At 39.3% G+C, this 13,679-nt stretch overlaps 1 protein-coding gene across 2 annotated transcripts in view; it reads right to left on the bottom strand.

Moving 5' to 3' along the window:
- Prp8 (pre-mRNA processing factor 8) overlaps positions 1 to 13,679 on the bottom strand; it is a 222,019-nt gene that overhangs the window by 169,652 nt on the left and 38,688 nt on the right. For both annotated transcript variants that reach the window (XM_067154586.2, XM_067154585.2), the window contains exon 6: positions 7,438 to 7,650. In XM_067154586.2, coding sequence (XP_067010687.1) covers positions 7,438 to 7,650 — 213 coding nt within the window. The remainder of the gene's footprint in view (positions 1 to 7,437; positions 7,651 to 13,679) is intronic.

Here is a 13,679-nt window from a genome sequence, read left to right on the forward strand (position 1 = left end):
TTTCTTAATTTGTTCAAAAAATTTGTTGTTGTTGTATAAGATTTTATTTAGTTTGGACTTTTGGACTTGGAAGAATTGTTTCGATTTCATAAGCCTGGACCTATGGAGATAATTTTAGATTAAGTTTTAGAAACTTTTTTTTTTTGTGTGTTGTACCAAAATTATCATTTCTTCTTCTTCTTTTATGACCATAGGATCACTTAAGTCAGTCCGTCGTTCAGGTCTCACTGAAGGGATTGTTCGGGCATTGCGGTCTTCCCAGTAATTCTTCAGACGCTCCGATCTTCGTGCCCTTTCCTCAGTTGAAAATATGCGTTGTTGGTTTGTTTTGTGTAAGGGTAAAGCGGAGGTTTGTATTCTTGAGTTTTGTATTCAATTTTATCTTGTGGTGTCTTCTGTTATAAGGCCTGATCCATTCACATCCTGTTGTGGTATTTTTTTGAGACGAGCTTGTGTTGTATTAGTTGTTTCACAAGCCTCGAATCCTGCATCCTCATGATATGTCCAAAGAATCCCAGTCTCCTCTTATGCATAGTATCTGTGATGGGTTCTAGCTCTTTATTTTACGTCAGACCAACACAGACAGGTCTGATAGCGAAGATTTACTGATAAATTATCATTTATCAGTGAATTTTAATATTTTTGTAAAAATTTGTGAAACGGTGTGTAAACAACGACTTTTTTCGAACATTTTTCACTGTGTCAGCAAGAATGAAGAGACTTTTGATTGGAGAAAATAAGAATGTAATTGGTGAATGTGAAAGTCGAAGGTAGATTCTAAATTCCCATTGGTTCTGTTTGGTGGTTGCACCATTTCCTGTTTCTGGATCTTACCCCGCTCCTTTGGTCGGAGCGAGATAGGGTCTTTGATCATCTGACCATCGTAGCGAGCAGTCGTGCTCCTCCTTCGGTCCCCTCGTGGGAAAACCTGGTCTCACTGTTTCTAAGTTTATTTCGGTTTTCAACTTCAATTAAATGTAATAATTCCTTTTCTTACGCAGGAGTTTATCCTTGAGTTTCACGTTCACCTCTAAATTTGTACTAATGACTTAGCTAAGATCTTGTACCTTTGTTTCGGAGGCAATACCTTTTTTCTCTTAACTTTGTAACTTGCCTTCCCATATTTCTGTGTCACCTTACATAAGTACTGAAAACCTATGCACATTACCTGAAGTGTTTTAGGTAGTTATGCAAGTTTTCTGTACCTCTGTGTTTGGTTTTTTCTCTACTTTGGTGTAGATTGGGATTAGCCCTCATTTTAATTAACATGTATCGTTGAAGAGGTTTCTAGATTCAAATTCTGTGGTTACATTTCTTTTAGTGCACTGTGCACATCTGCAGGCGCAGTTAAATCCTAAATTTCCTTGTAAAGATCTTTCTAATTTGAGTTTTTTGATTTGCTCCTCTCTATTAAGAGTTTTGATTTGTTTTCTTCTTTAAAAAATAAATGTGTGTAATCGAAGCGCAATTACCCTCTACATTTTCTTTCTTTACAGAAGACTACGTTTTATTACCTCTCAGGGTTCCATGCCGCTTTCCACTTCCATTCTGTAGTTGTAATATTTCCTAACCTGTTTGTTTACATTTTGTGCTGCAATGTTTGAGGTGCATATGGCCCTGAGATACACTCAGCCTACACCAAAAATGGGTACCAGGTTAATTCCTGGGGACAAAGGCAGCCGGGCGTAGAGCTAACCACTCTACCCCATCACGTGCCGAGGTTAACAATGGTGGAAGCCTTTACCTTCCACTCCTCCAAGGGCCTTCATGGCCTGTACGGAGGTGACTTTGCTTTGCTTTTGCTGCAATGTTTTGTTGAACCTTAAGTTTCCTTTTACTGTGTTTAAAATTTCATTATTTTTTTTGTTTGTGTAATCAAACCAGTCCGCAGTTACAGTAATCACTGAAGATGGTAATATAGAAGTAAATGGATTTTTTTTTCTAGTTACTTGTTTAAAATCATACTAACACGTTGAAGGTTTTTAGCGGTGGATGGATGGGAAACGGCTAGGATTGGGAAGGTAGTGGCTATGGCCTTAAATCAGGTACAGCCCCAGCGTAAATGAATAGCCAAAAGAGGTTCTAGAAAGTGTAATCACAGAAGATTGGAAGATAACCGAGGAGACTGGAAAGAGAGTACAAGCAAATTGCTTTTACCAGGGTATGAGATGTATATTGTGGAACCAAGAAGTTCCAAGGAAATGGAAAAAAGTTCTGCATTTGATCTGTTATGTACTGATATTGACTTATGCAGCAGGTACATGAACAACAACAGACCAAGATGAGAAAAGAGTTCAGATTGCCAGGGGCCTGTTCCATGAATGAACTTTGCAACTTTTCAACTTTGCACTTTTCACTTTTCAAATTTTGCAAAATGCAAAGCCTTTCTGTTTCACCATGGTCAAGGTTGTACTTTTCAATTTCTTCGAAAAGTGAAAAGTCTTTGCGAATGAGTGATCCGATCGCGTTTATTCCATGAGCAAACTGTACAGGCCTAATACTCTATGATTTAATGCTTCACTTTTCGTGGCGAATTTGACGGTATAATTGTTGCAATGTTTAAGTTTTTATCATGGGAAAGAAAGGTTAGTATTACAAGAAGTTGTCAAGGAGAAACGTGACATCCTTTTTGACAATTTTGAAGATAACCTCTCAAATGATGACACACATCAATGTTAACGAGAGTACCGTCAACACATCCACACACAACAGGAAATTCACCCTTCATTAGAAATCCCGTCGCTATATTATGTGTATTATCAGGCCAACGCACTGTTAGGTAATATTACATTTACTATAACATCTACGACTTTGGTAACAGTTCTGCAAATAATTGATTTTGATGTCCCATGCATTGGTGCTACACTGTGCAACTGGGCACCATTTATAACTAATGTAAGTATATAAGAATTTATTCTTTTTCGGAAAGGAATTGACTTCTTTTTGTAACATGTTTCGTCCGATCATTTCAAGAATATAGTGAGCCTGTGTTGGAGTAATACGAAATCACTCGCGAAAGTCCGTCGAAGTGAGGTTATGAAAATTAATCTCGTCTTTGTACATTCTCTTACTGGATTCTTCATCAATGTCCTCACTTGATGCTAATAAAAGCTCACGTCGTAATGTGTTTATATCACTAAATAAAATTCTACGCCGAGAAACTAGTGTACATACTTGTTAATTAACAGATGAAAATGGAATCATCTCTTTGCAAGATTTATGAAAACTTTTCACTTCATTTCTTTGCACTTTGCATTTCTGTACCAATGGAGAAACATAACAGGCTTGAAAAGTGAAAAGATTCCTTTCACTTTCCACTTTGCAAGCTAAATCTGAAAAGTAATGGTGGAACAAAATTTGAACTGAAAAGTGCAAAGTGAAAAGTTGCAAAGTTCGTTCGTGGAATAGGCCCCAGGATGTTAATCCTTGAGAGGTACCGCAGGGAAGACAAGAAAAGATAGAATCAGGAACAAAAGGGATTAAAAGACAATGGGAGTTTCAGTACTACAGGACAGGATAGTAGCAAGCAAGCTGAAATGGTATGGACATAAAATGTGGAGAAGACCGAGTTTCAAAGAAAGTATTTCCAGAGAAACCAACAGGAAAGAGACCACAAAGATGACCTCATAAACAGATAGATCGATACAGGATACAGTGGAGGAGAGTATAGGCAGAGAGAAGAGAAGATAGATAGAAATACAGGAAGTAGTAACAACTGAGGTGCTTGATTCATAGCCTGGCCCAGAAGAAGAAGAAGAAGAAGACTTTGTTCCCTTCCCACATTTTTTATACTATGCATTGCTACCTTTAAATTGTTACCCATTCATTATACTATTATTATTTACCATTTTAGTGTCACCATCAACATTTCTCCTGCCTACAAGCAGAGTCTGCAATGCAGCCTTGTTGTCTCCACATTACGGTGTAAATTTACTACTGTGGTTTTCAAATCTACTTTCACCTCCATAAGTGCACATTAAACCTCAGATAGCGTTTGATCCAGCCTAACAGCAAAAGGCTTCATCTCGGACAAAGCTACAATTACTGCAAGGCTGTCAGCCCACATGACTGGCCGATTTCAGGACCCCTACGCAATTCATCATTGGGAACTTGCACAATTATGGAGAGTAAACAGCACAGTTACAGAAGCAAGGAGTGATACACGACCACAGACATCAAGATCATTTCTAAACGTGGGTTGCAATAACTTTTCACGCTCTCTCTGTGAATTAAAATATTAAAATAAATGAGAACATACTGTATTTCATACCGATAACAAATCTTTACCTTTAACAGTTTCGCCCACCGATAGACCTCCCTCCCCAACTAATGTAGAAGCCCCTCCTCCCCATCTCATACTCCTCCGCACAGCATACACAAATACAACACAAGGTGAGCAGCTTTGGCCACTGCCAGTCGAATATGACGCAATAACAGAGAGAGTCAGTGAACGAGGAAGCAAGGGCGCGAGTGAAAAAATGTTTGCCTATCTTCCCCATTCATATTTTATTTTCAAGTTTCACGCCCTATACAGTAATTCAGTTACTTCCCCTCTTTCATTACTGACTTCTTATCTTATCACAGAGCAAATAAGGTCCAAGTTTTTGCTGAAAGAACAATATGCAGAAGTCCCCTCTTCCAATCAATGCAACAGAAGGCAGTCCCATTTTACATTTTGAACACCATAAGGCAATGAGGGAGACAACAGTCAGATCACTGACCACAACAAAAGTATATTATAAATGCACAATTGAACGTTTATAAAATGTGAAAACAATAAACAGTATACCGGTGACCAAATTACAATGGAAGATAAAAAAGGGGATTTTGCCATCATGTTGGGTGCTTTTGTATCTAATGTGCTTTATTTTCTTCTTATTCTTCTTTTATGACCACATAGGATCACTTTAGTCAGTCCGTCGTTCAGGTCTCTTTGAAGGGATTGTTCGGGCTTTGCGGTCCTCCCAGTACTTCTTCAGACGCTCCGATCTTCGTGCCCTTTCCCCAGTTGAAAATGTGCGTGTTGTTGGTTTGTTTTGTGTAAGGGTAAAGCGGAGGTTTGTATTCTTGAGTTTTGTATTCAATTTTATCTTATTTTTGGTGTCTTCTGTTGTAAGGCCTATTTCCTTCAGATCCTCCCTTACTTCTCTGATCCATTTACACCCTGTTGTGGTATTTTTTGAGACGAGATTGTGTTGTACTAGTTGTTTCAGAAGTCTCGAGTCCTGCATCCTCATGATATGTCCAAAGAATCCCAGTCTCCTCTTACGCATAGTATCTGTAATGGGTTCTAGCTCTTTGTACACGACTTTGTTAGGTATTAACCACCACTGTCCATCTTTCTTATATTTTTTGTTGATACAGGTTCTTCCAATCCTCCTTTCAATTTTCTGAAGTCTGTCAGTCTTTGATTGTTTATTCAGGTAAAAGAGTGTTTCTGCTGCATATGTAGCTTCCGGTTTTATAACTGTGTTGTAGTGTTTTATTTTTGTATTTATTGATAGACATTTCTTTTTGTATTTTATTAGATTAGAGAATTAAAAACTACTTGTGGTTGATTGTTGTTTGGCTTGGTGTTACAGGCGTTAGATTATTCGAAGAGTTTGGCTGATCAAAGTTGCTGAACTGAAAGAAGTTTTCAGAGGAAACTGACAAAGTTTTCCAGGTAAAAGTGAACGTAAAGTTTTGATATTTTTAAGTTGCGTACCCGTAATTAATCTTTGAAGCTGGCCCCGTGGTCTAACTTGCCTGCCTCTCACCCGGAGGGCCCAGGTTCGATTCCCGGCCAGTTCAGGCATTTTTACCTGGATATGAGGGCTGGTTCCAGGTTCACTCATTCCACGATTACCTTTAATTGAGGAGCTATTTAATGGTGAGATGGTGACCCCAGTCTAGAGAGCCAGGAATAACGGCCGAGAGGATTCGTCACACTGACGAAGGCCCATTGGTCTGTAGCTGGTTTGGTTTATAAGTGTTTGTAAGATTATAAGTATACATAATTCATTTTTGTGATGCTTAGCCAAATTATAGATGGTTCATTCATTCCCGGATTTTCGTTTTCCCTGTTGTATGTTTTTTTCCCGTGGTCCCTCCAAAAACGGATAATCGAGGTCCCGTTGTATCAAGCGTGATCAGCATTTGGGAAAATCTGTATATTAGAAAAGTTTACTATAAACAGCTTTAACCAGTCTGTCCCTCCATTCTACCGGACCGATTTGCTTCTTCTTCTTTTTTTTTTTTTTCCTCCAGAATTACCTGCTGGTGAATCATGAGGCATTGATAGGCCTCTTAAGTAATCTTAAAAGCAAGTCCCTAAATGGCCACTTCAATAATAGCAGGCAAAGGGTTACCCCTCACCCACAATACATTCAGTACTTGGCAAGTTGCACGCAGTTTAGGAGCAATGTAATTATGGAATTATATGGGCGAAGCTATATGATTTTAAATGGCGGCGGCTATAGGCAAACCTGTAATTTTTTTTTTTTTTTGCTAGGGGCTTTACGTCGCACCGACACAGATAGGTCTTATGGCGACGATGGGATAGGAAAGGCCTAGGAGTTGGAAGGAAGTGGCCGTGGCCTTAATTAAGGTACAGCCCCAGCATTTGCCTGGTGTGAAAATGGGAAACCACGGAAAACCATTTTCAGGGCTGCCGATAGTGGGATTCGAACCTACTATCTCCCGGACGCAAGCTCACAGCCGCGCGCCTCTACGCGCACGGCCAACTCGCCCGGTAAACCTGTAATTTTAACCAAACGTTCTACATATAAGACTTAATACTATACGGAGAGAATTATCGGAGTGGGAAGGAAGTGACATGTAACAATATTTGTAAACGACCTATATTCGTGTTGAATCCCCATTTTTCGGGTTCTCTAAGCTGACTGGTAACAGTCTCAATGAAAACTGGAATCGTGTACATCATATCTATAGGGCGACGCATAAATACATACAGTTAGCACTTATTTTTATTATTTATTGGAAGGAATCAACTATTTCCCAGGCAATACGGGCTACAAGGACAAAGCTCCCTGCAAAAAAAAAAAAAAAAAAAAAAAAAAAAAACATAAAAAAAAGTTTAATTACACACAGCAATAACTCTCAAACTACAAAATAATTTGTAAAATTATCAAAAGAAATCTAAAAAAATTCTCTTGACACATAACTAAGAGGTAATACAAATTCAAAAAGGTTCCTGATCAGCGCATAGAGCAGTTTCATATCAGGACATGTTATTTGACCTATTTGTAATGAATGCTGTGGAGCAGCACAGGTCATCTAGTATTTTTAAATCCAATTATTACAGTATTATTGGGCAAAATTCTTTCTTCTGATATTTTGCTGGCTCTTACAGGATTAAGTTATAAATAAATCCTCAGTAAAACTAGGAATATTTTGATAAGGACCAAATATAATTATTCGTATTCAATGACTTACGCAGGATTTGCATCTTTGATGAGAGGTTCAAACTTAGGACCACCAGGTATAGCCATGTTCAGAGCTTTTGCTGTGAAGAATGACTTGTGATCGAACAGGTAGAAAAAGTTTGTGTCCACCAAGTCGGTGAGCAGCTGGTTTGCAAGTCGATAAAGTGTAGCCATCTGTGGCAACGAAAGGTTCCATCGTCGATAGGTGGAACCATTTACATGCCTAAAAAAAGAGAAAAAGGTACAGATTAGACAGACAATTAAAAAACTGCCTTAAAAAACAAGGAGAGGAAGAGTACGTAAATTAGGGAAAGGAAAAACCACAAGACATATACAAATAATCAATCAGGGCAAGAAAAGAAATGGCCTTGATTGTTATCATCCATTATGTAGTGGCAATAATTTTAATTTTATGTGGCCATTGCTAACCTGATGAGGCACAACCTCCGACGAAGATAGGTGGCATTTACCATGTATGGGGAAATTGCGTGTTACTGTGGTGCAGGATAGTGTGTTGTGTAGTGTGGGTTGTAGGGATATTGGGAATAGCACAAATAACCGGTCCCCAAACCAAAGTTAAACAACCATTTAAGATTGAAATCCCCGACCCGGCTGGGAATCGAACCCGTTGCCCACTGAACTTAAGATCACTAAGCCAAACGTTCAGTCAAGGAGCCAGACAGTTGTAATAAATGCTATATAATCTCAGATTGCCAAAATGCACGTTTTTGAGATTATGCATCAATTATGACTTTTATTCTGACAACAGTACCCAGAGAAAACGTTTGGGAAACCCTGATGTGGAAAAATATGGTTAAAGATATAACAGAAATTATTAATGCAATGTATTACAAATTTTGCTGATAGATGGAAACAAGGGATGGTTTAAAATAGAACCAGGATTGATACAAGAAAATGTTCTGTCACCTTTGCTTTGGTATAATAATAATAATAATAATAATAATAATAATAATAATAATAATAATAATAATAATAATAATAATAATAAAACCTCCTACAGCTTCTCCCAGCTATTTATGGCATCATTGGATCCACCTATGCTCGCCAGGGGTTTAGGAGTGGATGCCCTTTCTGACACCACGTGATTCTGGAGATGAAAATTTTGACCCAGGATCAACTGGGATTCGAACCTCAGCCTTCTGTGTGGGAAGCCAGCAGTGAAACAACTAAGCTAATCACACCTCCGCCCAATAATAACCCCTTGCATTGAGGCATCTGCCATGCATAGGCAACTGTCTGCTAATTATGGTGGAAGATAGTGTCACGTGAGGTGTATTTGTTGCAGTGATGCTGAGGACAGTACAAACACAAAGTTCCTGAGCTAAAGGAATTAACCATTCAAGATCAATATCCCTAATCAGGAAGGGAATCGAACCCAAGGCCATCTGAACCAAAGCCCGCTAAGCAGACCATTCAGCTAAGGAGCGGGACCATTTATATTGGTAATGACCAAGATTATAAAGAAAGGAAAATCCATTTCTTTTTAAGTTGCTTTGCGTCGCATCAACACAAATAGGTCTTATGGCGACGATGGGATAGGAAAGGGCTAGGAGTGGGAAGCAAGCGATCGTGTCCTTAATTAAGGTACAGTCACAGCATTCGCTTGGTGTGAAAATAGGAAACCACGGAAAAACATCTTCAGAGCTGCCGACAGTGGGGTTCGAACACAATGTGACCCAAGCAACGCATCCCAGCAAAAACAAAAAAAGCCTATGAAGGAACGAAAAAGAGTATAATGATGTTTGCTGATGACAATGTGATCTGGAGAAAGGGTAAGTGTGAAGTAACCAAACAGACGGACTATGCCGATGCAAAAGTTGAACTAAAGATCAATGCAGAAGGAAAGTAGAACAATGGTAATGACCAGAGAAAAAAAGAGAAAGAAGAGGAATAAAAATTGGAGGTAATGACTTAGAAGTAGTAGTGCACTTGGGACGAAGTACTTAGGAAGTGAACTAATGCCAAATGCTACACTGGATGCGTAAATCAGAGAGAGAATACAAATGGGAAGCACTTTCTACCACAATGTTCATGAAGCAATGGTGGAGTACCGAGTCATTCTCAAGACATTCGTCTCTGCATCAGCAAAAATTGACTGAATTTTTTAGTAATAATGAGTGATGTAAGAAACTGTATTGTTTTATCGTTTTCATTGTTAAATTTGCTGACTGTTAAGTCTGGTGATCTGCACAATAGGTAATTCTGAATTGTATTATTTCTGCAGAATATCTGAAATTCTAATGTGTTAATACAAGGTCATTTTAGTCTGAAATTTCTTTGATAATTTCATTTCACAATTTTTTCGGTTTGGATTATCTGGGTTTTTGACTGGTGGGGTTCGGATTACTGGAGTTCCACTGTATTTCTAGTGGTCACAAGGTATGTGGTTATCGATCACTGCTGCCCAATCCCCATGATAAGCAACTAATTTCATGCCCTTTATAATTAGCAAAGTTCTGGATATTATGAGTATTTTTAGTCTACCACACATTATTATGGACAGAAAGAGGCAAAGGTAAATAAAAATAAAGTAAGTAACCACTTTTAATTATTGTTATCATCAGCAGTATACAATATAGTAGTTACACTTGTATTTATTTTAGACTACCTATTGATCAGAATTGCACTCTCCTGTGAGAATAACAAACTGATGAAGATGAATATTAAAAAGTAAGGCATGATGCAATATAATTGGCACAAGAAAAGAGAGAAAAGTTGTCACAACTGCCATTTGAACTGAGTGATGAGGAATTGAAAAGGCAGTGAGGTGGACAAACGTGGTCACAAATGAGGAGAGGAAGAGATGGTACAGACTTCATACAGTTTGGCTAACTATATGGCTTCAGGTACCAAAGTATAGATCTTTTGAGTGGTCACCAAGTAGTCTGTTATGTGGCTTTGTAGATTTACAATTTTAGAGGACAGTATTCAAATTCACTTTCATCTATGTAAGTGCAAATTACACCTCCGATAGCGTCTGATCCAACCTAACAGCACAAGGCTTCATCTCAAAGTTACAATTACTACCCAGCTGTTAGCCCACATAACTGGCTGATTTCAGGACCCTTACGCAATTCATCATTGGAAACTTGTAAAATTATGGAGTTAAAACAGCTGAAGCGAGGAGTCAAATATGTTATTCTATTTTCATTCACAGGTTGCACCATTGTACTAAACAAAAGTCAGTGCTCCTATCAGAGAAATTGTCGGCGGTTGCAGAGTAGGTTTTGGCCTACAAGTGGCCATGGCTGGTCCACGATCCGACAGCTCTGTACTACAACTGAGCAACCAAGCACAGAAGGGGTGGCCGCGGCTCTTTATCCACTATTTCATTACTTGAGATGAAATAGAGGAGAACTGGAGCTCTTGATAGCAGATAATATGGAACTCCTGAAGGAGATACCGTATTTCTTCAAATTGAAGACTATGTTTCTTATCTCAGAATCTCATGTTAAAATTCAAGGGTCATCTTGCATTTGCAACCTAACAGCAATGAACACCACGGTAACCATGCTGCTTCCTTCCACACGCGCGCGTGAAACTCGTTGACCATAGCAAATACGAGGCTCCGTTAAATCCAAGCGGTATTTAAAATTTTGTTTTCGCAAATTTAAAATGAGTTCTCTACAGCATTTCATTCCCTGCTTATTCACGCCCTGTCAACATATTGTGCCTCCCCTCTACCAAGATCACCGTGTTTGTTGTTGTTGTGCCTGAAACTAAAACGCTTCTGAGAAAGTTTTACTGCTGGACAATGCAGGGTCAAACCCCAATGAACAGGAACTAAAAGTACGTGATGGAATTCGCGCTTTATTTTTGCTCCCTAATGTGCCTCCGAAGAGGTCTGGTGCAGGTCTTTCAAGTTGATGCCATATAGACGACCTGCAGTTTTGCGAGGATGGGGCCCTACCCATGATGAATTCTAATGCTAAAGGCGGTACACACACCCAGCCCCTGAGCCATTGGAATTAACCAATGAAGCTTAAAATCCCCGACACAGTCGGCAATCGAATCTGGGACCCCCTAGACCAAAGGCCAGCATGCTAACCATTTAGCCATGGTCAACCTATGGATCAGTGTTTTTTGGAATGTCTAAAAAAAAAGTAACAGCACTGCCTGCTGCATTCACTACTGGAAGCAACAGAATGTGAGAAAAATGTCTCCAACCTCCTCAAACAAATAACCATGAGGAACGTAGTATTCTGATGAACAGAATCATGGGACGAAGTGAAGCCAGAGACACTGACTAAATCGTGGAAGAAATTTTTTTTTTTTGCTATTTGCTTTACATCGCACCGACACATGTCTTACGGCGATGATGGGATAGGAATTGCCTAGGAAATGGAAGGAGGCGGCCGTGGCCTTAATTAAGGTACAGCCCTAGCATTTGCCTGGTGTGAAAATGGGAAACCACGGAAAACCATCTTCAGGGCTGCCGACAGTGGGGCTCGAACCCACTATCTCCCGATTACTGGATACTGGCCGCACTTAAGCGACTGCAGCTATCGAGCTCGGTGAAGAAAATTTTAGGAAGTGCTGCGTCTGCTGACTAACTCTGATGACAGCGATGATGATGACATACCCTTGTCAGATCTAATCTCAAAGATAATCGGATGTAAAGATGCTAGTGAAATTGAAGTTACAGAATGGATGAAGAGTGATGAACAGTATGAACTTACAGATGCATCAATAATTGAAATGTTGAACGAACCAACAGAAGATTACAAGTTGTCCTTTTCATGGCTGCATCGATGAATATAAACAAGAAGTTAGTGAAATAACCACCTAATCGATACTTTATTATTGCCTCAGGCAAAATTAAATATAAAATATAGCACTTACAGAACATATTTCGATCACTTAGTGGTCCTCTTCAGCTGAAGATAGCGAGGAAGAAGTTTTAGAAGAGACAAATATGACTCATAACGAGAGTTTCACTGTGCAGCAGGCGGCATTACACTACGTAGAACAACCAGAGGCAACTCCCACAGAAACCCTGCTCTGCAAGCGATGGCATGACATTGGTGTTGTAACGTGTTCAAATCGCTTACCTTATTTTTCCTCTATGCTCAAACCCAACGCTTCGTCTCGCGACATGAACTGTCTGCCTTCACGCCTGCCACTTGACTGTCTGGACTGTTTCATCGCTCCACGCGAGGCCCTGTGACGTCACCGCTTCTCGCATGTTCCACGGCAACCTCGGTTCCGTATATATACGGGCTGCGTGTGCTTGTTCGATGTTCAGGTGTGGATCAAATGTTGTGATAGGCAGTGGAAGCTCTGGAAGTGTGCGCGGCTGGCCCGTGTACATACTGGTTTTAAAATTTCTCCGTTCAACGTACTGGGTGAGCAGACTTCATATTTCTCCTCATATTAACATTCATTCTATTTTGCCCTTTTCTTCGGCTTGTTAATTGGAATCCGAACTTTAGTCCTTTTTTTTAAAGGGCATTACAAAATTGACACTCTGGTAAAATTCTAACTCCGAACTTGAGATAGAAAAGTGAATCGCGAATGTGGAATGGGCTCGCGATGTGTGAACTTTGCCTTCCATTCATGTGATGTGGGAGCTTCGCGGCCTGATCAGTACTCTGTCTCCTTATCCCTCCTGATTTTTCTTCTTTCTTCGCCTCATTGCCTTCCTTTTGCCTTTCCCTTCCTTTGTTATTTTTATCCTTTGTTATTTAAGATGGTGTAGTGTATCGCGGTCTGCTAACCCTTTTATGATCTATCTACACTAGGTATGTTCGATGTTCATATGTTTTCCTATATTGTCTAAGCTGAAACACGAATCTGGGGGATTGTGGTAGTATCTTGTAAAGCACTCCCCTTTTTTTGTATTGTAAACCTCTCTTCAATTGAAATTACTGTCAATTGTTTTTTAACTATCTTATTCCAGTTCATCAAATGGCCCTCCTATGGGAGCTTGTATGTAAACAAGAACATTGATTTATTCAGGTTTAACCTTTTCACTCGAATTTGTACGAATCAAGATATTTGTAATTCACGGGGCATTTACCCCTTGGTTCTACCTCAAGGACTGTTGTAATTCTCGAGGTTTTTATCCCTTGTTGTAACCAAAGATAATGTTGATTTTTACGGGTCATTTTTACCCTTCGTTGTAACTGTGTGTGCCTATCTAAACTAGATTATTTGACCATTGCAATAGTCCCTTGTGATCTGTTTTATATTTTTTTTTGTGGATCGATATCTTGTTATTTTGAAAACTTT

This window comes from Anabrus simplex, chromosome 10 (genome assembly GCF_040414725.1).
Source record: "Anabrus simplex isolate iqAnaSimp1 chromosome 10, ASM4041472v1, whole genome shotgun sequence".
Taxonomy (NCBI): domain Eukaryota; kingdom Metazoa; phylum Arthropoda; class Insecta; order Orthoptera; family Tettigoniidae; genus Anabrus; species Anabrus simplex.